This window comes from Lynx rufus, unplaced genomic scaffold, assembly GCF_022079265.1.
Source record: "Lynx rufus isolate CCGP_SWC_20201006 ecotype Redwood Valley unplaced genomic scaffold, mLynRuf1.p SCAF_18, whole genome shotgun sequence".
Classification (NCBI taxonomy): Eukaryota; Metazoa; Chordata; class Mammalia; order Carnivora; family Felidae; genus Lynx; species Lynx rufus.
In genome coordinates this window covers 24,753,462-24,779,943 of record NW_025814832.1, presented here as the reverse complement: position 1 = coordinate 24,779,943, position 26,482 = coordinate 24,753,462, and the positions used below count along the sequence as shown (strand labels likewise).

The 26,482-nt window shown below is 43.3% G+C and overlaps 1 protein-coding gene across 1 annotated transcript; it reads left to right on the top strand.

The window, feature by feature from the left end:
• Positions 1-26,287, top strand: KPNB1 (karyopherin subunit beta 1). The gene is made up of 22 exons (XM_047081147.1): positions 1-373; positions 477-535; positions 2,729-2,911; positions 6,057-6,257; positions 7,196-7,348; positions 9,206-9,265; positions 10,105-10,194; positions 10,549-10,659; positions 11,462-11,563; positions 13,364-13,588; positions 14,490-14,681; positions 15,452-15,582; positions 17,779-17,926; positions 18,252-18,323; positions 19,782-19,926; positions 21,136-21,218; positions 21,713-21,820; positions 22,195-22,338; positions 22,450-22,555; positions 23,196-23,310; positions 24,309-24,470; positions 25,388-26,287. Coding segments are annotated over exons 1-22 (2,631 nt in total). The 5' UTR covers positions 1-333; the 3' UTR covers positions 25,389-26,287.
• Positions 26,288-26,482: the final 195 nt, after the last annotated feature.

Genomic DNA, 26,482 nt, shown 5'->3' with positions numbered 1-26,482 from the left:
GCCGTTCACTTACTGCCTCCCTTCCTTCTTTCTCCCTCCGCCACCCGAGCACCAGCCGCGCTCTGAGCTACCCCCGGGGTCCCTCCCCCGCCGCCAGAGGAGCAGCTGCCGCCGCCGCCAGCAGCAAATTAGGAGGGAGGAAGGAAGGAAAGGAGGAAGGAAAGGGAGCCGGGGCGACTACCAAGAGGGAGCCGGTGAATGGGCTTGTGGTGACCCCCGCCCCCCACCCCACCCTCCCTTCCCACCCGACCCCCAACCCCCATCCCCAGTTAGAGCCGCCGCCCGAGAGGCCGGACCGTCATCTTAGGAGGAATCCCCGCCACCACCTCCGCCATGGAGCTGATCACCATCCTCGAGAAGACCGTGTCTCCCGGTAGGACGCGGGGGCCGGGGGTCGGGCTGAGGTGACCGGGTGGGGGGAGGGGAAACCCTGGCCCCTCTGACCCTGTCCCCTTCCCGCTTTCCTTCCCCCCCAGATCGGCTGGAACTGGAAGCGGCGCAGAAGTTCTTGGAGCGTGCGGCCGTGGAAAACCTGGTGCGTGCCACCCCGCCGTCCCCCATCCCGCCGTCCACCCATCCCCTGCGTGCGGGCCTTCCCGCCCTCCCGGAGGCCCAGGCCTCGGGAACCCACCCCGCCCCATTCCGTCCCCCTCCCCCCCCGTCCAACCTAACCCCGCCGTCGGGAAGCCGGTGGGTGTGTCCCGCCCCGGGCCCCGGCAGCTGGCCAATGGCGCGGCGCGCCGGGGTGACTGCCGCCCAATCGCCGCGCGGCCTGAGGGCGGCGGTGCAGCGGGAGGGAGAAAGAGGGAGGGAAGGGAAGTTAGGTTGCGCGGCGCTGCGTGTTCAGCAAGGGTGGGGGTGGGGGAGCCGGGCCTAGGGGCCATGTGGAAGATCGGAGCCCAGCTGCCCGCCCTGCTCTGACCCGGGCCGGCTTCTCCTTCCAGTCCCGTGCCCCCTATGATTCTCTCCACCTACTTCCCAGAGTCTACCCTTTCCTATGTCCCTTGGTTGTGTGCTCATGGCCAGGCCTGGTACCCGAATACCTCCTAACCCATTCCGGCAATGTTTCTCCCTTTTCTGCCTGGTTATTCCTCCATGGGTTATTTAGTTTTGGGTTCGGAGGGGGTTGGGGTTTTTGGGTTTTTTTTTGGTTTTACTTCGATGGGTAGAGACTGATCTGTATCCATACAGCGGGCTGAGGCTCATCCTTGATCGGGCCTGTTTCCAGATGAAATCACAGAGGAAAGTTCCTCATTTTAATATTTTCAAGTTTAAGGGGTATAGAAAAAATGAAGATGAGTCCACTAGACCGGATCTCTGCATAAAAAAATGTGTGATGGATGGGGTTGAAACAGCCTCTGTGGCAGTAACGATTCTCTTTGAGGTCCCTCTTACTGGGGGGGGATGGGGAGCAGGTGGAAAGGTAGTTGATACTTGACATCTTTTAAAGGTAATAGAAAATAAGCCTAAATAACTCCATAACCAAATGTGTTCCTTTGTTGTTCAGACAAAATATAAGCAAAAAAAGTGACAAGGCTTATTTTATACAAACTGCCTTAAATCCCCCCCCCCTTATTGCTAGTTTTTACTATTCTTTTTATCCTTAAATTTTTCACAGAAAGGGTTTTTTTCAGTAGTCAAGACCAGTAATAATACGTCCATTTGGGGTATGTTCCTGTTTCTGCCTCTGCTAATTGATAAGCGTTTTGTCTTATTCCTAACATTTTATTTCCGACATTCCTAATATTTTTTAGTGGTATATAATTAATAAAACCTTTAAGAATTATCTTCTGCTGTGACTGCAGAACTTGTTAGTGGTAAGAAATTGTCTGCTTTGGTTTTTCCTATTGGAAAACTTTTCCAATTGGACAGAGCTCTCTGTAGGGAAGAGGAGTGTATCTTAAAATTTGTAAACAGGGAGTAGTTTAGGGGTCCTATGTGTTACAGAAGATTGAGTACACTTTTCAGAAATGCAGTATGTTTGGTGGACAGCTCAAGTCCAAAATATATAGGAGCCTTTCGTGTGTTAACTGTTGACTCTTAAACATAAAATCATTTTTCTTGGCAAATTTGCCTTGACATTTTTATCTTTCAGTTTTCTCCTGTTTCCAAATATTACAAGATTTTCCAAGTTGTCTTTTTTCATTGTTCCCCTCTTGCTGAGCACTTCAAGCTAAAACAGAGGACTAGCCTTCTAAATCTGTGTTTTAGGTTTTTAAGTATTTACCTCTGTTATACAAGATTACCTGCCTATGTGAGATCAAAAGCCACCCTGAATATTCATCTTGGACTAAGATTTCTTTTTTTTTTTTTTTTTGACTTAGACAATTTTAGTTTCTACCCTGTCCTAATATATTGGTTCATTTAATAAGTGTTTATTGAGTATCAGGCATTATTACCTAGAAGAATCCTTTGACTACTAGACTGTCAAACTTATTTTTTTCTGGGAGACCTAATAGGAAGATTCAGGCACTAAGAATTATGTTGGTAGGAAAATCTGTACTCTTCCTTGTTAAGTGCTGAGTCTGCAAGGGAAGATGGATGACTTCCTTGTGTACCCTATAACATTTTTATAGAAATCTTGAAGTAGTATTGTAGCATTTTCTGAGACGTGATATGTCCTGAAAAACTTAAGTTTCCCCCAGCATTGTGGTGCTCTGGAAGCTATCCTCAATCAGTGAAATTCCCGAAAGAGATTTTCATTCACAAATGCATCTTCTCTTAATAGCCCACTTTCCTTGTGGAACTGTCCAGAGTGCTGGCAAATCCAGGAAACAGTCAGGTTGCCAGAGTTGCAGCTGGTCTACAAATCAAGAACTCTTTGACATCTAAAGATCCAGATATCAAGGCACAATATCAGCAGAGGTGGCTTGCAATTGATGCTAATGCTCGACGGGAAGTCAAGAATTATGTAAGTAACTTCATTTCCTTTTGGTCGTGTTAGCCCTCGGGAACAAGAAACATCCCTTCACCCCCACCCCATCCTTTCCTCCTGGACCCCCTACAAGAAACATCTTGATCAGTTCTGTCGTTTACATAGGATGGAGCTGACAGTGTAATAGGTTTCTGAGATCTAAGCCTCACTTAAAGATAAAAATTGTATGTGATTAAAATTCCCTTTCTCAGTTCAGCTTGTCTGTACTGTGCCATGATTTCCCATTAATGAATGCATTGGAATTTTTTTCAGAACTAAGGTAAACTGTAGCGGTTTGGGGAACTTGCATTAGATGCCACAACTTGTAGAATCTGTGAATTGACATAGTATATGAATTGGTGGTTCCTAAACTTGAACTATCCGAATCACTTAGGAATGTATAACAGTAGTATATTTCCAAGCTCCCTCCAGAGATTCTGTTTTGGAGTTAGGCTTGAGTATTTTGTAAATATTCCTGTCTTCCAACATGATTTTTTTTTCACAGCCAGCCCCTGCTCTTGTTGAAGTTCTGCTGTAGATAATTCTCATTGTTTGGTGATATAAGGCATGGCACAGTGTGGGGTTCAAAGGGGAACTAAATGGTGTCCTGGGCCATTCAAGCCCAAAGAATTGGCAAAATAGAGTATGATGTTAATGATGCTTTTATCTACTTAGCAAATTAGGAAAACTTCCTTAAGAAACATCTGGCCTTTAATCAGGGCGTTCAAAGAGTGGACTGATGAGGTTTGAGGAAAGTAGGATGTCCCTTGCATCATGGAGTTCTTGTGACTTTGTTGTTGAATTAAAATCCATAATTCTAGCTGCAGCGAAACATTCAAAATATACGGCCAGATGTCCTCCCCACCCACCCTACTTAATGAGGTTCTTAGTGGTCTGTCTTAATGTGGATAAGGCACCAAAAACGGTAAGTCAAGCAGTTGGTCCTTGGTATTTAGGGGGAAACCGGTGGGGGGCGGGGGGGGCAGGATTCCTAAATGTGTACTTGTACATGTCATGGTTCTACACATCATATTTACTGTTTCCTGGTTTTAGGTGTCAGCATTAGGTAAATATGTGCCCCTTGAGGCAGTAAGCTCTCTTTCAAGTTATATATCCCTTCTCTCTCCAGTCTTACACGAAGGTACTTATGACTGGGAACTAGATTATGAAAGCCAATTTATTTTGAATCTTTTTTGGAATATGTAGAGCTATTTCTATCCACATTGGGTCTGCTTATGTAATAACATTATAATCTTCCCTTCAGTAATTTGATACAAATGAAGCTCATTCATCAGTCACTGGAAATCTTGGTGCGTGTAGTGCCCATTCAGTTTCTCTTCTTCCTTGAATTACGCAGTAGTAAATGAGAGGAGACCTGATTAGAACTGTAATTGACTCTTTTTGGCACATCACTCTTTTAACACTTTTTTAAATTTGGGTGAATTTTGTATATGCGTTGTTGAACCCTTCTGCATGGAAAAAAAAGACCAGCTGATATGGCCTTTTTTCCCTTTCGTAGCACCTCTGGTAATTAGTACTTTCTCAGTGTTGATGGTTATTTCTTTTTTGAAATGTGGGTCTTGGACACAGTTGAGAGCTACTTCATTATTCTTCTTATTTCTGATAATGAATATAATCATTAGGATTACCCCAGGTCAAAAAAAAAATTTTTTTTCTGTACTTAGGAGTTGGACATTTGTGACCCCTAAATCACCTCAAGTAATATTAATGAAGAGTTTTCCAGAAGCAATTTAAAGGAGAAAAGATAAAGTTACAATGGGATTCGGTGCTCTCTGCATCTGTACTAGGAGACGGTGTGGCATAGTGGAAAGGCACCTTGAACTGGAACTCTTAGTCGGACTTGGGTTGATACCTGTTCGGCCCCTGCTGTTTTGGACCGGTCATCTCATCCCCACTTGCCCACTCCATGTCTTCGGTGTGCAGTTTGTCGGTGTACCATTCTAGCTCTGGTAACCCTAGAGAGCAAAGCCTTCCTTTAGAATCAATCAGAACAGTTTGTTACTGGGCAGAGCTGTTGGCAGTGGGGATAGGGGATGATATACTGTATAGGGGAAGGATGGGGAGTTCATTATTATTAGCTACAAAGCAGGATACTAAGTGACCTGACCCAGTCAGCAGAGCTGGCCTGAATATCTGGCAGCTAGTCTTTGTCCTGTGTTCATGCCAGGAACAGTTAACTGTTTGCCTTTTGAGTGCACTGGTGATTCTTAGTGAGTTCATTGACTGAATTAGCTGATTGTGGTAATGATTAACTCTGGGTCAGTTGTGGCTTCATCCTTTATCTGTACCTGTGCCTTTACCCTTTACATAAATCCTTGTATGATTATCATTTCAAAGAAGACCAGTTTAATGATAAGCAGATCTCCTTTTAATTGGCGTATCTAACTAGTTCTTGGTATCTGTTGAAAGCGGAGAGAAAAGTTCTCTGATTCTTGGGCAAACAAAACAAATCCTTCTAGATTGGAAGTTAAAGAAGGATTCATTCTTAGGTGTTGGTAACGTCATTAACTTTGTGTCTGCGCTTAGTGATGTTCCCTGACCAAGGCCTTTCTATGAAAGTCATCCCGGGTGCTAAATTGTCAATGACCAGAGGGAAGAGGCTATGTTCCATGTTTCATGAGTGGGAAGATCTCTTCCCTGAATCAGGCTAGACCATGAATCAGACCCATTTGAATGCCCCAGAGTTAGCCTCATTCTAAAACCCCCCATTTTCTGTCCACAAAATAAGGCCGTGAGCATCCTCCCATTGTACCACGAACAAGGAGCCTGGAAGGTGAATTTTGTCATCCCTTGCCTTCTAACGTTGTCTCCCTTCTGACTGTTGTTTTCTTACATTGCATTGAACGTTGACGTGAGGTATCTGGCTTTGGAGAATTCCATTTAGAAGCAGGGGGTGGTTAGTTTTGTTTCTAGGCTCTGGGACAATGTTGATTATGCAGGTATTAGTACTGAGGCTGGTTTTGTTTTTGTTTTTTGACAGCTGACTATACCATTTAGGCCTTTTCTACTTTCGCATGTTGCAGAAAATTGAGACTGATATAAGAGGTTTGGCGGTAGGCAAAATGTGTTCAAATATTATTAGAAATTGATATCTTTCATCTTGTTTTGTGTGTGTGTGCAGGTTTTGCAGACTTTGGGCACAGAAACTTACCGGCCTAGTTCTGCCTCACAATGTGTGGCTGGTATTGCTTGTGCGGAGATCCCAGTGAACCAGTGGCCAGAGCTCATTCCTCAGCTGGTGGCCAATGTCACAAACCCCAACAGCACAGAGCACATGAAAGAGTCGACATTGGAAGCTATTGGTTACATTTGCCAAGATATAGTAAGTACTGCCTTCTGTATCTAACATACATAGCTCTGATTCCCCCTGGTTGTCCCATGCATGGTACTACGATTGTTCTTTATCATACGATGGAGGAAACCAAGCTACTACAGAGTGCTTTTGCAAGTAGGACTGCTTTTTTGTAATCTAGACTTTTATATTTGGATAGCTGGCTTATCCTCATACTGCTAATCATGCCCTAACGTAAAGAGACTTGAGGGTTGTAAACTCAAAAGTAGAAATCTGTATGCTTGGAGAGGCATAGATTCTAGACTCTTAAAGAGGATATTCTCTGCCTTAGAACATCCCTGACCTGGATCCCTTTCTCAAGATCCTCAGTGTACCAAGGATGCTGTGTTATTTTTCTTCATTTATTTTTTTTTTTACAGAAACAGTTTGCCAACCCTTGCTGTAGTTGGCTTAGCCACCATAGGCACAGCATAGTTTGTGAAATGCAGCCCTCCTGGGACTCTGGCTGCTGCTGAGGTTACCACCCTTGGTGTCTGTTTTCATATACAGACTTGATGAAGCAAAGACGTCCACAGCACTTTACCTGGACTTAGACTGCCTAGATGGTGTGCCTAGGTATTGATCTTTGGTCCTCAGAAGCTTTACTTCAGTCGGTACAGATAGACTAGAAAAAACACCAGCCTGCCATTTCCCTTTCACAAGAGGGGGAAGAAAAAGTCAGGATTACCTCATGTCCAGAGTCATCGTGCTAAGAAATCAGATGAAGTTGATGAGTTTAACTTGTTTCAGATTGATTTTGGACGACTAGACCTTGGGATATTTTGCAGGTGATTTGTCCCTAAATGGAAATGTGTGGAAAGAGATCAGAGAAAGTCATGATACTCACTCGAGTGATTTCACAGTTAAAAGGACTGCTGATTAGTCATGAGCTCATTATTTTACTCACTGCGCTTCTCTGCTCGTTTCAGGACCCAGAGCAGCTACAGGATAAATCCAATGAGATTCTGACTGCCATAATCCAGGGGATGAGGAAAGAGGAGCCCAGTAATAATGTGAAGCTGGCGGCTACTAATGCACTCCTGAACTCATTGGAGTTCACCAAAGCAAACTTTGACAAAGAGGTGAGTCTCTTTCGACAAAAAGGTTTAGAAGGTGTGGTTTAGAAGGTGCGGAGTAACAATTAAATGAAAGGGCTTTTTGTTTTGTTTTGTTTTAAGTTTTGTGATTTAGTGCACTACTAGGTGCACTCATTTCCATTCAAGATTTGTGTTATGTAAGAAATGGTCTTGGAGTAGGTGTTTGCCTTTTTTCATGAGGCTTTGGGGAAAATGTGATCTGAAGTGTTTCTAAGCTTAGGTTTTTCCTTCTGCAGATCAAAATGTGGATGTGCTCTGAGATTTTAAAAATACAACAGAAGTTGTAGAGCTTACTTCAAAAGGGCGGGGGGCACCTGGGTGGCTCAGTGGGTTGAGCATCTGACTTAATTTCAGCTCTGGTCATGATCCCAGGTCGTAGGATAGAGTCCTGTGGCGTCTGTGTGCTGAGCGTGGAGCCTGTTTAAAACTCTCTCGCTCTCTTTCTCTGTAAAGAAAGCAGGGGGCTGTGGGGTAACTGGCTGGCTCAGCTGGTAGAGCATTTAACTCTTGATCTTGAGGTCACATGCTTGAGCCCCATGTTGGCCATAGAATGTACTTGAAAAAAAAATTATAGAAGTTGAACTATTTCACACCTCCTTAGAAGGGTGCTTTTGAAAATTAATATATAAAGAAAGTTTATCTTGCCTGAAAGTATTTCCCCCTATTACTTAAGTTCTGTTAAAATCTATAGTAACCTAACATTTACATCTTAACCATTGTAAGTGTACAATTCAGTAGTGTTAAACATATTCCCGTTGTTTTGCAACCAGTCTCCAGAACTTTTTCATCTTGCGAAACTGCAACTGTATGCATTAAACAACTCTCTGTTTTCCCCTTCCCAGGCCCTGGCAACCACTCTTTCACTTTCTGTTTCTATGAATTCGATTACACTAGATACCTTATTTAAGTGTAGTCAATCATACAGCATTTGATTTGCCTTTTGGTGACCGGCTTATTTCATTTAACATGAGGTCTTGGGTTCATACATGTTGCAGCATGTGTCGGAAATTCCTTTCTTAGGCTGAATAATATTCTGTTGTGGGTATACATCATGTTTTGTTTATTCATCTGTCGGTGGACATTTGGGTTGCTTCCTTTCATCTTCTGGCTGTTGTGAATACTGCTGCTGTGGGCATGAGTATACAGCTAGGTCTTTGAGGCCCTGGTTTCAGTTCTCTGGGACATATATACTCAAGTGGAATTGCTGGATTATATGATCTGAAAGTTTTTTTGTATCTATGTGTGTTGACACTTCAGCAGTGCTTTTGCCATTTCTTGGTCTTGTGGACAAAGTAGGGAGGTCCAAGAAGACAAAGCAAATTGTAATTCTAATTGTTTAGAAAATAGGCTTTTTCCTTTCACATTTCAGAAGACTTAGCATAGTAGCAAATAAGTTCATTGCTCTGTTCTCTGGTATCTTACCACATTTGATGGGGATTTGCCACCTCCCGGAAAACAAATTTGTCCCCTAAGTAAAGCAGATGTTTTGAATTCTCAAATTTTAAATATAAAGAAATGGATTTTCCTAATGTAGGGATTTTTGTTTGTAACCATTTTTATTTAAACTCTGTGACCTACATTTTCCTTTCTACTTCCTCCTTGGAGTCTTGTTAGTGAAGGTCATTTTGGGGATTAAAAGATTAGGACCTCTTTAGAGGGCAGGTCATATAATAGACACTGGGGGCAAACTCTTTTATAGCTTTCACAGTGCCATTACTATGTCAGGGCAAAGCTGCTCAATTGGTCCAGGGTTATGGGAGTGCTAGGTTTTCCCTGAAGAGGTAGTCTAGGATCTTCATATATGTGAAGAATCTTATTCTCTTCTTTTTATTCTTCCTACAGTCCGAGAGGCACTTTATTATGCAGGTGGTCTGTGAAGCCACACAGTGTCCAGATACAAGGGTAAGTATGAGGTCAGATAGTATCTGTCTTCCATCTTTCCTAGGAAATGCCATCTCTAGCATAGTAGTTTGAAATGTTGGGAATCAGGGGCACCTGGGTGACTCAGTTGGTTAAGCGTCTGACTCTTGGTTTCAGCTCAGGTCATGATCTCATGGATCGTGAGTTTGAGCCCCACGTCAGGCTCTGTGCTGACAGCACGGAACCTGCTTGGGATTCTCTCTCTGCCCCTCCCCTGCTTGTACTCTCTCTCTCCCTCTCAAAATAAATGAATAAACATTAAAAAATAAAAAATAAATAGATGTTGGGAATCAGGTGATTTCAGAAATAAGGTTTGGCTAATATCTAACCTTGTTTTTAGTAAAAGAGGGAAAAACAGTACTTGGAAAGTTAACATAATGTAAGTTGCTATGGTCTTATAAAAGGTTTAAGGAAGAAATGGTTTTTCGTCCCCCTTGCTACTTAATTGCTGTAATTACACAAGTGATTGTTTTTCATTGTAGCCATTGAAACAGCTTTTGCTGTTGCTGTAACCTAAACCTTGACCCTCGAGACAGGTGGGAGTAACATCCAGTCTCAGTGGCATTTGTGACTTTGGTCCCACCATAGGTTCCACAGGCACCTTTAAAGTTGAAAGAAAGAGGAAAAAGGAAAGAGGAAAAATAAATAGGGCTAGTGAAAAAAACTAAGGGAAGAGATTGATTTTTGGGAAATGATGACATTACCCAAATGTACCTCAACTGACCCTTTAGGTTACTGTCCCATTTGTGTGAAGTAGTTCTATATCTTTGTCAGACTACATTGTTAAGCTAAATAGCAAAGTAATCTTTTCTTCTTAAAAGGTACGAGTGGCTGCCTTACAAAATCTGGTAAAGATAATGTCCTTATATTATCAGTACATGGAGACGTATATGGGTCCTGCTCTTTTTGCTGTAAGTATTTCTGTTCTATGTATTTCAGCATGTAGCTAGTTGCAAAGCCCATCGTTTTTGCTGTCTTGTTATTTCTATAATTTTTTTATTTAATGTTCTGAAATCAAGAAAACTCCTGGAGTCCTGAGTGTTAATGTTGACGCTCATCACTAATGTACTAAGCAGACTTGTACTATCTTTGTGCTGGTAAAGAGTGTATTTTTAAATCAGTTTCCTGTTTCTACCTTTCCTTCCAGACATAGCGTTCATAAATCTACATTTTTGACACTTGAGTGTCTGTGGTTAGAAGCAGGGGTCTAACTTGAACTAGCACTTATCGGGGTCTGCGGTGTCATTTTTTTTTTTCCTCTTAAGATCACGATTGAAGCAATGAAAAGTGACATTGATGAGGTGGCCCTACAAGGGATAGAATTCTGGTCCAATGTGTGTGATGAGGAGATGGACTTGGCCATTGAGGCTTCTGAGGTGAGCCTGGGAGAAAGTCGGTGCCAGGGGGAGAGGGCTGTTTCCCTTTGGGCTTTGGGACATAGCTCCTTTATGGGCATTAGTCTCCTCTGGGAAGGCCTTGTTTTGACTCGGCTTAGAGGGCGTCTCCACTTGTAGAGATTTTGCTTTCTCTGCTAGCCAAAGCTTCTCAGGAGGGAGACAGACCCTTAGTGAGGCATGTCATGCTTTTACCGATCAGCCAGACAGGATTTATTATAAATGTTGGTATTAGTACCGTGAACACAAGGGGGCAGCTGGCAGTCACCATTTAATGAGGTGATGTCTGACGCCGAATTATTTCCTTTTGGAAGTCCTTATGCAAGCATGGGATGCATAATTGCTAGTTTACTAACTCTGGTGAAGGAATTTGATCTAGACAGAGGGGTTAGTTCTGCACTTTGCAGTTTTTGAACTCAAGCTTTGTTTCCAGCCTTCACTGTCTTGCACACTAAGAAACAGTTTTATTTTTGGCATCATTACGTAAACTTAGTACATCTCTTGATCCAAAGGTTAGTTAGATGACATCTTGTTAATATGAATTGAGCTTGTGAAAAAGGAATGTAGTTCTTACGATTGCCTTGGCCCTTTAAGGTGGATTTATATGTATGGCCTAAAAGAATCCCATTGAAGTAGACCAAAAAGTGAGCGCCTCCAGAGATCACAGCAAATGTTACATTTGCTAGGTGTATTTCTGTACAGACCCCTGGGCACCTCTTATTGTATGCCTCTAGTATCCGCCTGTTTGCCGCCGTCCAGAATTTGCTTTTATGTTTTTCCTTAGGCAGCCGAACAAGGACGACCTCCTGAGCACACCAGCAAGTTTTATGCCAAGGGAGCACTCCAGTACCTGGTTCCCATCCTCACACAGACACTAACCAAACAGGTGAGTTACCTCACAGATCTAGCCGAGGAAGCTGTGAAACCTTGTTGAGGATTGATTTGCTGTGGAACAGTTTCCGTGAGGGAACTCGGCAACTCTTCAGCCGGTTGGTGTTCTGTTACGCTTGACTCGGGAACAGCCAAACAGATCTCTAAGATCCTCTGGACTCTGAGTTGTTTGTGAGGGAGCACTGGGTCTGACCGTTTCGGTCTTGATGGCAGACGAGCTACATCCGCTGCCACTCTGATTTGAGCCTTGTCCAAAGGCATGCGGGGGGGACCTACGCTACGAAAGTTGCAGTGAAGGTTAGCGAGAGAGATGTACTAGTTTGGGCCACTTAATTTATCTGCTAACATCTGGATTGTTTTCATGAGTTCACAGTACGTGTGTACGCTTTTCAAATGTTGGTGAGGTTGGCTAAGAATTATTCACATCCCAGTGAAGGACGTCAACCCGTGGAAGAAATTTCTGATCCTTCATGATTATTAACATCCGTAAGATTCAGGACAAAGGAAAAGTAATGACTTCATAATGATGGGGGTATAATGGATATATATAGAAGTTTATTTTATAAGAAGTGTATCTTGGCATCATTCCCTTTTGATTTGGGGCATGACAGTTTTTCTTGGTGTGTTTGGAAAGATTGTGTATCTCCTCCCTCCTGATACATGTAAAATATTACCAGAGGGCTGGGAGTGCTCTGAGGAAACCTTGTTGTCACTTTGAGCACTGCAGAATTTCCTTGGAAACAGGGAGGTTACTTGGTTTTAGGAAAGTACATGACTTTCAATACAACAATCTCAAAAGATAAGTAGAGACGTATTTGGTTTGAAGTGGACTGGGTTCTCTCAAATTTTCATCTCATCTTTGAGTTTTACAGCCACTTTTTATCTTTTGACCTTAGTGTCTTCACTTTTGTATATTTTTGTTGTGTTTTTCGCATTTGGGAACAAATCATTCTTTAGGTGTGTAATATCCCGACGGTGCCTAAGGCAGCCTACCTTAAATTGATTGTGTGGTGTGAGTAGCCACAGTAAGAAAGCTAGACCTTGAATTCTAGTTTCCGGAGAAATGCGAATGGAATCTTGGTTTTGACGTTGGTTTTGGTTTAACTTTTCATTGAACTGTAATAATTATTAGCACACCAGAAGCCGCCTCACGGCTTCTTCCGAGTCATTCACTCCCTCACCTTTACTACCGTAAATTAGTTTTGACTGATTTTGGCCTTTACATAACTAGAATCATACGGCATATACTCTTGCTCTGCCTTTCACTTGCTGTGTGTCCCAGTTTCATCCTTCTTGTTGCATGTAGCGGGAGTCGTCTGTGTCCTTGTGTAGTATGAAGTAGGACTTCCCTCTGTCTGCATCACAGGCTATGCTGCGATGAGTCTTTATGGAAGAGATTCAAACATAAAGGTTTTCATGGGGTGGCTCAGTCGGTTGAGTGTCCAACTCTTGATTTTGGCTCCAGTCACGATCTCCTGGCTCATGAGATCGAGCTCTGCGTTGGGCTCCATGCCGACAGCATGAGCCTGTGGGGGATTCTCGCTCTGTTCCTCCCCTTCTCACGTGCCTGTGTGCTCTCTCAGAATAAATAAGTAAACTTTAATATTGTATATACGTATATATACGTTCGTACGTGTAAAGGTTTTATATTTTATTTACATCCGCAAAACTTAAGTTCCAGTGACATCTGGGAGTAGTCAGAAGACCTTTGGAGGTAGTGATTTTTTTTTTTTTTTTTTGAGTTGAAGTAATTCTTTGAACAAAAACTGAACTAGTGCCACATTCTCTTCATCAGGACGAAAATGACGACGACGACGACTGGAACCCCTGCAAAGCAGCAGGCGTGTGCCTCATGCTTCTGGCCACCTGCTGTGAAGATGACATCGTCCCACATGTCCTCCCCTTCATTAAAGAACACATCAAGAACCCGGATTGGCGGTACCGGGATGCAGCAGTAATGGCTTTTGGCTGTATCTTGGAAGGACCAGAGCCCAATCAGCTCAAACCACTAGTTATACAGGTGAGGCTGGGGGCTTTTAAATGGGATATTTATTACTTGAGCTTTTTACTTGAGAGTGTGCCTTTATTTTAAAAACAAAACTGTACGTAGTCCTCCACAAAGGTAATTTCTGGATTGTTAACAAAACTCAGGACTTGACAGAAAGGCAGAAAAAGTCCCCTTTACTCACGTGCTGAAGGATAACATTGTTAACTCTTAGCGTTGATCTGTGTCGCTGTCTTCTGTGTGCACGTATGTGTGTGCGACAGGATGGGCATCTTCCTGTGCAGCAGTCTCAGGACTTGTGTTTTCACTTACCTGCTGTGTCATAAACCTTCCCCGTAATTTTTATGTGATGATTCTGTCCTTGGGACACAAAGATAGCTGTGTAACGAAAAGTCTTGTGGAAACGGGGTGTTTATTTTACTATTACAAAGCGCTGCGAGAACCCATTGGAACGGAGTGCAGTGCGGTGGAACTCGGCCTCTCCCAGTGGAGCCACACGCCATCGCCACTGCACAGAGGTGCACCACCTGAGAGATTCGGCGGAAGTCTGCTGGAAGCTTTTTCTTGCTAGACTTCTAATAAAACTCTCTGCTGGGATTTGGTGAAGAGAGGACTGTTTCACTTTTCCTTTTGTTTTTATCATACTGTTAGATACAGGACAGACGTATCTTCTAAAATGACACACTGTCTTGATGCTTTGGGTTAAAACCCAACCATCAGGGGTACTGGGTAGCTCAGTCAGAAGACCGGGTGACTCTTGGTCTTGGAGTCGTGAGTTGGAACCCCATGTTGGGTGTAGAGAGTACTGAAAAAAATTTTTAAGGAAAAATCCCAACCATCGGCATTTCCTCCTCTGAGGTGTCAGTCGACATGAATCTTAATCTTTGCTTCGCTTTGCTAATTGCTATATTTGCAGGCTATGCCCACCCTAATAGAATTAATGAAAGACCCCAGTGTAGTTGTTCGAGATACAACCGCGTGGACTGTGGGCCGAATTTGTGAACTGCTCCCTGAAGCTGCCATCAATGATGTCTACTTAACTCCCCTGCTGCAGTGTCTGATTGAGGGCCTCAGTGCTGAACCCAGAGTGGCTTCAAATGTGTGCTGGGTAAGGGCTCTTCTTTCCACGGAGATATGGAGCTGGGCTGAGCCATGGGCAAGGAGGTAGGAGGTGTGGGAGAGAAATGGGTCTACCTCACTGGAAGGCCTTTTCTGAATAGCATCTCCTTTCTCATTTTTTCAATTAAAATGTGGGGGATGCCAATTGCATGAGCCAGTGGGAGCTGTTGACTCATGGTGAACTGGTTCCCAAACCATTTAGAACAGTCATGCTAACCCGGTGGGAAAACTATCTGGACCTGGTTTTCTTTCTTCAGTTGCTTGGGGAACAAGAAATTTTGATTAAGGTAGAGAGTTGCTAGCTACAAAAAGTACCATTGCTGAGAAGGGGGCAAAAGAGAAGGAAGGTAGGCGGCCCAAATGCTGAGTCAGTGCAGGCTGAAGGTAGTTCATTAGGGACCTTTGGGGGTGTGGGGGAGGAAGTTCAGACAAGGAAGGAGTGGGGCTAAAAAGCCTTTCTGTAAGTGGAAAAAGAAATGACGTAGTGGCAGGTATTTGTGGTAGATGAAAGAACTCTGCTGCTGAGAGAGTTTGGGGTGGGACAAACAATATAAATAAATACATAAATATTTAATTTTAAGGATACCTCTTGTTAAGTGATTATCTTAGGACTTTGACAGGAAAAGTTGAGGATTCACTAGCATTGATTTATTCTTAGGTCAGTTGGAAACGAACACTGCCCATAGTTTGTTAAGGAGAAATGAGGTTGTCCTGGGGAGGGGTTCTTTTCAGGACTAATGTTGACTGTCTCTGTTTAAGGCTTTCTCCAGTCTGGCTGAAGCTGCTTATGAAGCTGCAGATGTGGCTGATGATCAGGAAGAACCAGCTACCTATTGCTTATCTTCTTCTTTTGAACTCATAGTTCAGAAGCTTCTAGAAACTACAGACAGGTGACTGATATATACAGAAGTGGGTGGTATCTTTGCATCCAAATCCTTTTGCCTTGTGTGTGGTGGGGGGGGCGCCTCTGTATAACCTAATCATGGGAACATAGTAACAGGAAGCATTAAAAGAGTCTTCTGGTACACTATTTGTTTAAATAAGAGAAAGGGACACCTGGCTGGCTCCGTCGTGAGAGCATGCAACTCTTGATTTCAGGGTCATGAGTTTGAGCCCCATGTTGGGGCTAAAAAATAAGAGAAGAAAATACATGGGCGCCCTGGTGGCTCAGTCGGTTAAACGTCTGACTTCGACTCAGGTCACGATCTCACAGTTTGTGGGTTTGAGCCCCGCGTTGGGCTCTGTGCCCCTCCCCCACTCACACTCTGTTTCCCTCTCTCTCTCAAAAATAAACATTTAAAAAAAGAAGAAAATACAGACTATGTCTACCTTAGAATGTTGAGGTTACAAGTGAAGTCAGAAAATAGTCTCATATAAAGAGGAATTGGTCTAGAGAGGTCCCTTCGTTTTTCAGTGTCTACTTGTAACAGGAGCCTTTGATTATGGTATAAAGGAAATCGTAGCTCTTATTATGGATTTAATTGCCACACCAGATCATTAATTACTACTTTTGAAAATAGGTGAAGAACTTGGCATTAAAATGCAGTTGTTTTAGAAGTGAAATGAAGTGAAATGAAGTTGTTTTAGAAGTGAAAAAGAAGGGGCGCCTGGGTGGCGCAGTCGGTTAAGCGTCCGACTTCAGCCAGGTCACGATCTCGCGGTCCGTGAGTTCGAGCCCCGCGTCGGGCTCTGGGCTGATGGCTCAGAGCCTGGAGCCTGTTTCCGATTCTGTGTCTCCCTCTCTCTCTGCCCCTCCCCCGTTCATGCTCTGTCTCTCTCTGTCCCAAAAATAAATAAACGTTGAAAAAAAAAAAATTCAAAAAAAAAAAAAAAAGAAGAAGTGAAAAAGAAGATCAGGTCATGATCTTGTGGTTCATGGGTTCGAGCCCCATGTCAGGCTCTGTGCTGACAGTTCAGAGCCCAGAGCCTGCTTCAGATTCTGTGTCTCCTCTCTCTGCCCCTCCCCCACTTGTGCTCTGTCTCTCTCAAGAGTAAACGAACATTAAAAATTAAAAGAAAATATTTTAAAAAATAAAGATTTGTTTTTAAGTAATCTCTACCCCCAATATGCAGCTCGAACTTAACAACCCCAAGAACAAGAGTGACATGCTCCACACCACCTGAGCCAGCCATGTGCCCGTGAGATGTAGTTCTAAGGGGTTTTAAGTTGGAACGACCTTTTATTTTTGGTTGTATGTGAGCTATACCTAAAGCCATGCTCAAAAGAAACCAAGAAGGCTGGGTTTAAACTCTTCCATGCTTCCTTAGTTTATCTTTACTTTTCTGATCAAGAGTATATATAATACCATCTTTCACAGATGAATGAAGAAAATTATCTTTTTCTTAGCTATTGAGGCAACGTCTTCATTTATCCACATGCTTTCGTCTGCATTTTATCCCCTCCCCCCATAAGCCTAAATTCTTTTTTTTTTTTCTTTTAATGTTTATTTTTGAGAGAGAGGGGGGGAGACACAGAATCTAAACCAGGCTCTAAGCTGTCAGCACAGACAGCACAGCTCACGGGGCTCAAACCCACAAACGGCGAGATCATGACCTGAGCCAAAGTTGGATGCTTAGCTGGCTGAGCCACCCAGGCACCCTTGAGCATTTTAAACTAATTTGTTTCCCTATAATGTCAGCCCATTTCCAAAGAGTTATTCTAAAGTTTAACCAGCTCTGGAGACCCATAATGAAGATAGCCGTTGGCTTCACAGTTGAAAATTTATTTCCTGGTTGTATTGTGTTGTCAAACTCAAACCACCTTTGCAACCGTACCAGTTCTAGGATCCTTATTTTCTTCCCTTTTTGTTTTTTTTTAAACGTTATTTTTGAGACAGTGTAAGTGGGGGAGGGGCAGAGAGGGAAACAATCTGAAGCAGGCTCCAGGCTCTGTGCTGACAGCTCTGGGCTCAGACTCACGAACCATGAGATCATGACCTGAGCTGAAGTCAGATGCTTAACTGACTGAGCCACGCCCCAGGCGCCCCATAGGATCCTTATCTTCTTTGCAACAAGGTCTATGTCATAACAACTCTATTCTTTTTCTCAGGTGAGACTTTAAGATTGTTGTTGTGTCTTCCTTACAGACCTGATGGACACCAGAACAACCTGAGGAGTTCTGCATATGAATCTCTGATGGAAATTGTGAAAAACAGTGCCAAGGATTGTTACCCTGCGGTTCAGAAGACTACTCTGGTTATCATGGAGCGACTGCAGCAGGTGCTCCAGATGGAGGTGAGACTGGGCTTTCCTGGCTTGGTCGGAGGTGGGAGGCCCGTCCTCTCTTCTTGGTGTTTATATTTACGTGTAAATATATATTTTCTCAGAACGATGTAAGGTTTATACAAAAAACGTTGTCTCTTTAAATCTGCATTGCTCATCCCAGTTACTTAGACACATCACATTATATACATCTGTGAGTTTTTTATTTCCTACGTTAGAATCAGTAAAGATTATTTAATGGTCTTGCTAAACCCAGCAAAAATGGAAGCATTGAGGAAGTTCAGCGCTCTTTTAGAAGGTGTTTATTCAGAATATGATGATCTTCTTTTCTTTGTAGTCACATATCCAGAGCACATCGGATAGGATCCAGTTCAATGACCTTCAGTCTTTGCTCTGCGCAACTCTTCAGGTACAGTGGTGCTTTATCGCTTACCAGTTCTGAGGCCGACCAGAAAGTGTTCTCTTTTCTTCTCTGTCCGTAAAGACAGAATTTGTCTTTTGCCCAGTTTAGGGGAGGAAACTGCTCGTTTTATGATGTTGTACAGCTATGTTGTGTTGGCAGCTTCCAGTCTTGGGTTTTTTATTGGGTTGTCCAAATGTAGCCCAGCCAGATTTGGCTCCCAGCTGTGGTTCACTCAGCTAAAAAAATGAAGCCTTGAGTTTTTCTGCCATCGTCTTTTGAAACAACAGTTCCTATTGGAAGCTTTATTATAATTTATGTCATTTATAGTACCTGTTATTCAGAGTAGTCTTTTGAGGGGAGACCGGGAATCTTTAAATCAAACGTCACCCATTCATGACTGGACTCATGGAGTGGCTGAGGTGCTCTTCCCTTTTTTAACCAAAGGTAGGAAAACCCTGGAAATTGTCTAATGCTTACATAGGTACTAGGTTTTAGTATTGAGTGATGCTAACTAGGTCATCTTCCCTATGAACTCTCTTTTCTTTCTTAGCCAAACTTAATTTTTTTTTTTTTAAGCTTGACTGTTAAGGTCTTTCTTTAGTTATCCGACAAATGCAGGAATGATCTGGTAACATTAGTTGAAACAAATTAAAGGCTAAGGAGGGAGGTTTGAGGAATATTGAATTAGGATAATTCAGTTGGCTTTATTTTATCAAAGCTATTTCTTTCCGGGGCGCCTGGGTGGCGCAGTCGGTTAAGCGTCCGACTTCAACCAGGTCACGATCTCGCGGTCCGTGAGTTCAAGCCCCGCGTCGGGCTCTGGGCTGATGGCTCAGAGCCTGGAGCCTGTTTCCGATTCTGTGTCTCCCTCTCTCTCTGCCCCTCCCCCGTTCATGCTCTGTCTCTCTCTGTCCCCCAAAAAATAAATAAACGTTGAAAAAAAAAATTAATAAAAAAAAATTTAAAAAAAAGCTATTTCTTTCCTATCATCTGTAAATAGGTTAGGATATAGGAAGGATTGCTTTTTTGTTTGATGAGTAGGAACTATAATATAACCTGTTCTTCTTTAAAGCTGAAGTAAATTCAAGTGCCATTCCCGGAAGATTGGAATATGGAGGCTACTGATGGGTTTATCAGACATAAATGAAATGCAGAAGAAATGAGTTTATGTACCATGGAAGATTATCTTGTGTTCATTCTGAATTGGGGAATAGAAGGGATCTTAAAATGCATGTTTTGTTGCAGGTGATTTACACTGTGAAAGCTTTTTATTACAAAAAGTGTATTTGGCATTTCCAAAAAAAAAAAAAGCTAGAAAGTCAAGGAATTTAATTGATTTTTTTGTTGTTGTTGTTTGGTTTTTTTTTGTTTTGTTTTGTTTTGTTTTTAGGAAGGTATGTTTAGTGTTCTGATTGGAAGGTTTAGAATCAACAGATCCTGAACTCTTTCTTGTTCATTTCATAGAATGTTCTCCGGAAAGTACAACATCAAGATGCTTTGCAGATCTCTGATGTGGTCATGGCCTCCCTGTTAAGGATGTTCCAAAGCACAGCTGGGTCTGGGGGAGTGCAAGAGGATGCCCTAATGGCAGTTAGCACACTGGTGGAAGGTCAGTGAGCCAAAATTGGGCAGGGAGTGTCTTTAGGGTATGGGAGTTTCAATGGCCATGGGAAATTTTTGACCAGAGAAAGCATAGTCCTGTCTTCTCATTTACTGGGGCATGACTGAAGTGCAAAGTTGGGTTGAATATGAGCATAACTTTGTGTATAACTGCTTTGCCACTCTCACTGAAATAAATGGGTGGCCAGTTTGCATCTCAGATTGGCAACTGTTCTGGGGAAGAAACTATTATCATCTACCCCATGTTCGTCAGGTTCCTTTTAACCCTGAAAGTCTACTTGCTTTATTGAAGTTTGGTTCCTTTCAAGGATGGAGGAAGGAAAGGTTTCTGTTTTCTTTGCTGGAACTTGCTACCTTCTGGTTCAAGTTGTAATGCTTCAGACTCCAGGTTGACACATCATGCATGGTCCCTCGTATGGGATGGAGTAAAACATTGAGAGTTCTAGGAATTAATTGGTTTTCTGGTTGTTATATGTCTGACTATACAAAATTGCTTTGGGGGAGCCACGTCTGCTTAAGACTCTTCGAAGGGCCATTTAAAAGCACATTAAAGAGCACTTCAGAAACCTGGAATGCTTCTTCAGGGATGGCCTGTAAAGTGTATTACCAAGGCCATTACCAGAGGACTACTTCTCCGAGGAGCAGACCTATTTCTAGCATAAGAAGCATATGTTCAACTGATCTGGCCACATGTAACCACCCTGACAGGACCCGGCAGTTCATTATGGCTCCCGGAGTGGTGAATTCGGAAAGAAGCCTAGTCTGCTTTCCCTGACTGGCTTGTTAAATAAGTCCTTGATGGGATTGCCCAGGGATGGACCCTGTTTTAAACCTGGCTGCCAGAGAAGACGTTATAACCAGGTGAAGAGGTGGCCAAGAGGCAGCATTGTTAGCTCATCCAATTCAAAATTAACCCTGACGTTCCGTGAAAAAAACCACTTGGGTTTTTTTCAGCCAAAGTGAAATCCCGCTCCGTGGAGATTTGGCATTATCTTTGGGGCATAAGAGTTAGGCCCTTCCAGCAGTTAGGAATTTGACTTGTCTGAGACAGCCTTAACATCTTCATTGGAGAATTGGTAATTAATGCACGCGCCACCCAACCTGTTGTGTGGAGCGAATACATTTTGGGAGAGCCAGGATGGTTATTTTTGCTCACTTCTGTGATATCCTGTGGTGCTAACAGTTTGCTTCTTTGCAGTGTTGGGTGGTGAGTTCCTAAAGTACATGGAGGCCTTTAAACCCTTCCTGGGCATTGGATTGAAAAACTATGCTGAGTACCAGGTAGTCCATGCTTTTCAATAGAACACATTTATATTCTCGCTTATACTGGACAGTCATTGTGGTACAAAGTCCAGACAGTCTCGGTGCATTGGCCCTGGGTGTGAACTACTTATTCTGTTGCCCTGAGTGTCTGAACTCAGGGCAACTCCCCAGAAGTAGTCCGTGAAAAAAAACAAGATATTAGCTACACCAGCATGGCGCCCTAAGAGCCGGGGTTTTTCCTTCTCTTTTTTTTTTTAACCACCTGGCTCTTGCCACCATCGTTCCTGGGGAATACTGTCATTTCTGTCCTTTCTTAATGATAACCTTGGACGGCCTTAGTTTTTTTCCTGAGGTACTGGTTGTTAAAATGAACTGATCTCAGAGAGGGGAGGATGTTTTCTTCTTGCACTCTAGGCTCAGGTGATAAAAGGAGCAGCAGCTAAGTAAAAATAATGCCTTACCCCGCAGTTGGCCTTTTCTGCTCGGAAGATCATTTCCTGGATTCTTTGCAGGTTTGTTTGGCAGCTGTGGGCTTAGTGGGAGACTTATGCCGTGCCCTGCAGTCCAACATCTTACCTTTCTGTGACGAGGTGATGCAGCTCCTCCTGGAGAACCTGGGGGTGAGTGTCTGCACGCACAAGCCAGTCTACTAGGATCTGAAGAAATCGTCAATTGGAAACATGGTTAAAAACTCAGTGAGAGGGAACTCTTTAAGTTGCTGGAATGTTGGCTGTAGGCTTATGAAGAAAGGAATTGTTCGTTTTAACAAAGTCATTCTATAAAGTAAGGTTGTAAAGTTAAAGGAATGCATGTGCTCGCTGCATGGAATGGGGGGAGGGGTGGGGGTGGTGCAGGGAAGCCAGTAAAGTGCATACATAATCAATCCCTCTTTTCAGAGATTATGTGGTCTGTACACAGCATATTAGTAGTTGTTTGTTACAGCCTTTGGACGGGACACGTGACTTTTATTCATTTGCTTTTCTCTCTCTATCAGAATGAAAATGTCCACAGGTCTGTGAAGCCACAGATTCTGTCAGTGTTTGGTGATATTGCCCTTGCTATTGGTGGAGAGTTTAAAAAATATCTAGAGGTCGTCTTGAATACTCTTCAGCAGGCCTCCCAAGCCCAGGTGGACAAGGTAGGCTTAAAGCTATCTTTAAGTCCAGCCCTGATTGGATGAGGGGGATTTTTGACAGTTGTACAACTAAAGGGTCTTGGAATGATGGACGTTCTGTTTTGTCTCTTACAGTCAGACTATGACATGGTGGATTACCTGAATGAGCTAAGGGAAGGCTGCTTGGAAGCCTATACCGGCATTGTCCAGGGACTGAAGGGAGACCAGGAGAACGTGCACCGTTGAGTATACAACCCAATTGACTCAGTCCAGAGTTCACTTAGCCAAAGGGGCTGTGCCTCTAGTTCTGTCACTTGTGAATGGAAAGGAAGGGGAGAAGGAAACGCCCTGATGAAGAGAGTTGCTTTGGGAGAGAATATGGCCTTTCGTATTTCTGTTCCTCTTCCTCTGCTGCTTTGTCTCCCCTTTCTTGGGCATTGTAAGGGATGGGATCCAGCAAGGCTGTGGTGCTGGTTGGCATCTACACCAACCCCGAGTGGCAACTGTGAGCACATACGCACCCCTAGTGCAATTGAATTAACGGGCTGGGAGATCAGATTTCCTCTGTCACCTGATATTTCTGTTACTGACTAGGGAAGTATTTGTCCTTTACCTCTTTTGATACCATGGGCTTAGAGGAAAGGTCCCATTAGTTTCTTCTATATTATTTCTGCTTGTAATAAAAGGACTGTCTGCCTCGTGTGGATGTGAAGAATGACATCTTAATCTGCGAAAGGACAGTTCGGTATAACTATATGCAGCTAATTCTCCCACCTGAAGCCAGCCTTGTGAGGGGGATAGTGTATTTGGAAACTTTGAAATGGGGGGTACAGTCCTGCCACGGTGGGACAGTTTCATCAGACTTTCTCTTTCTTTTATAGCGGATGTGATGCTGGTACAACCCAGAGTAGAATTTATTCTGTCTTTCATTGACCACATTGCTGGAGATGAGGATCATACAGATGGAGTAGTAGCTTGTGCTGCTGGACTGATAGGGTAGGTTATATCCTATTTCCAGTAGCTAAATAGAACTTTTGGAAAATCCGAAGACATGTGGTAAAGAATTTTGAGGGTAGCCTGGATGGTGATTGTGTACTTCTTTGACATGGATACTTCTTTTTTTAATGTCTGTTTATTTTGAGAGGGAGGGAGAAGGGGCAGAGAGAAACAGTCCTGAGCAGGCTCTGCCCTGTCAGCATAGAGCCCAACATGGGGCTCAACCCCATGAACCATGAGATCGTGATCAGAGCTGAAATCAAGAGTGGGACGCTTAACCTACTGAGCCACCCAGGCATCCTGGTATTTCTTTAATAGAACCCATGGTGTCCTGTTAGGAGTTCTCACAGGTGAGAATTTACTACAGACCTTAGCTTGGGTCTTATTCCAGACTCCAGGTTTCTAATTTCTTTTCGCTAAACTATGAAGTGAGTTCTCAGAGGTATAGGAGCAGCATCAGATCTGTGTCATTCCCATATTCTGAGGCTGGTCAACAGGTTGCCTATGTTTAGCCTCCTGTTGAGAGTTTCTGAGGCATCATTAGAAGAGAGAACCATGAGTTAGTTGTGGAACCTGCAGTAGTCATCCTCTCTCTTTAGAGTTCATTTTGTGCATCTGTTGAGGGTAGGTGCTCAACTTATCCCTAAAATTTCTTCCAGCTTTAAAAAGTAAGTGAATACAGGGGCACCTGGGAGGCTCAGTTGGTTGAGTGTCCGACTCTTGATTTTGGCTCAGGTCGTGACCTCACGGTTCGGGAGTTTGACCCCTGCGTCAGGCTCTCTGCTGGCAGCTTGGAGCCTGTTTGGGATTCTGTCTCCCTCTCTCTGCCTCTCCCCTGCTCGCGTTCACTCTCTCTCTCTCAAAATAAATAAACATTAAAAAGCAGGTAAATATGAAGAAACCCACAACTAGCTTAGCACTGGTTTGGAAGGCTCAAAATGATATGATAGCAGTGTCGGGCCAAGGAGCTCATTGTCAGGTGTGTTTGTTCTGCACAGGGACTTGTGTACAGCATTTGGGAAGGACGTACTGAAATTAGTAGAAGCTAGGCCAATGATCCATGAACTGTTAACTGAAGGACGGAGATCGAAGACTAACAAAGCAAAAACCCTTGCTACATGGGCAACAAAAGAACTGAGAAAACTGAAGAACCAAGCTTGGTAAGAGCTCATCTCCATTGCCCTCTTCTTCTACTCTCTTGGGGAGGAGGCACAGTTTCTTCAGACTATTCCAACAAGGGCTGCCTGTCTCATGGCATTTTGTTTTGTATCCCTTCCCATATAAGTGCTTTTGAGCCAAGCCTTTGTTCCTCAGGCTTGTACTAGTGGAAGGGTCGGGCATCCTCAATCTTTCCTTGAGCCAAATACTTGATTCCTTGTGGTGATGAAGAGCAGAACTTATGTAACTGGAATTCAGTGAAGGCCCCACATGATTTTGGGTCCTAATAAAGTCATCGGTAATGGCATTTTCCCAGAATTTTCTTTTCTACTTGCTATTCCCTTCCTCCTGCTCTTTATACTTTTTTTTTACTGCAGCACTTTTAGACATTGCATAGCTCTGCAGAAGATATCCAAAGTCAAGAGTTGTGCGACGCTTGCTTTTTTTTTTTTTTTTTTAAATTTTTTATTTATTTTTGAGAGAGGGGAGGGGAGAGGCAGGGAGGGAGAATCCCAAGCAGGCTCCGCATTGTCAGCATAGAGGGGCTCGCTAACTGTGATATCGTGACCTGAGCTGAAATCAAGAGTCGGACACCCAGGCACCCCTGACCCTTGCTTTCAGATGTAGTCCTTATTTTTTCAGCTGTCAGCATACTCATTGTCTTACTCCAAAGATCTCGATAAAATTAGCTATTTTGAGTTTTATCTTGTTAGCTTCCCTCCTACCCTCTTAATATAGGTGCTAATGAGAGCAGGTAGCTGGCACATGGGAAGACAAGAAAAACAATTAGTCCTTTTATTAGGACAAACTAGACCAATTCATTTCAGGCTGGTGAGCACTTAATTGTGGGAATCAGAAGCGTTTGACTCTTCCAACTGTATGTGATCTCAAAGTTGACTTGTTTTCTGTCTGTTTTTAGATCTGTTACCATTGGGATGATAACCTGAGACCCCCACTGGAAATCTCCAATCTTTTGAAAAACCCGGAAGTGAGGAGTGTGCACGGATGCTGAATGTTTGGGAATGAGAGGATGAGTGAGTGAGGCTTGAAAACACACCACATTGAAAATCCTGCCACAGCAGCAGCCGCAGCCGCCAACAGCAGCGCTGTTAGTGAGCTAAGTAAGCACTGACTTCGTAGAAAACCATAACGTCGGCCATCTTGGAAAAGAGAAAAACGATGGATGTAATTGCTTAGGAAAAAAAAAAAAAAAGGAAGTTCTCTCTTCCCAGGACAGGCTAGAGCTAGCTTTTCTGTCTTTTGGCCGGTGCCGAGTGGAGTGACTGGTTTGGGAGAGGAGGAGGGACTGGGTTCAGCTGTGGTGCTTTGTTGTAAAAGGCAGTCTGGCCTTTGCTACTGACAAGAAAGATGGAGCCTGGGTCTCAAGCCCACCTTTGGTGTACCATTGCCACACGGTACTGTACGCGTGCCGGCTAAAAGGAGGGTGAGGGATTCTTTACGGTCTGAGAATGAGTGTGTGTGAGTGAGGCGGTATCCACATTCTCAACTTCAAGTCATTGCAGTTTCTTTTTCCCAGAAAAAAAGGGGTTAGATGTTGCATTTCATAAAACTAACCGAAGTCCTGTCTACTGATGCAGCACAAGAGATGTGTAAAAAAAAAAAAAAAAAAAAAAAAAAAAGAAAAAAAGGAAAAAAAAAAAGGAAAGACGCTCTTTAGGTTTTGTTTTTTGTTTTGTTTTTTTAAGTACCTTCTAGGGAAAACACTGACGAATGGTCAGAGCTCCCGTATCCTGATCTTTTCATCAAGGCGCCTTTCCTAATAATATGGTTCAACTGTGAATGTAGAAGTGGGGGGGAGGGGGGGAGAAAAAGAAAACTCTGGAGTTAGAGGATCTAGAAAAAATTAAAATACAATTGTTACAAATAAAGAATGCAGACTTCAAAACAAAAGAAAGCCACAACCCAAACAAACCAAAATTTAGATGCTCAGAAGTAGCAGCACAAAAGAAAAGGTCTCTCCTGACATGTATGGTGGCAGTCTGAACACCCCCAG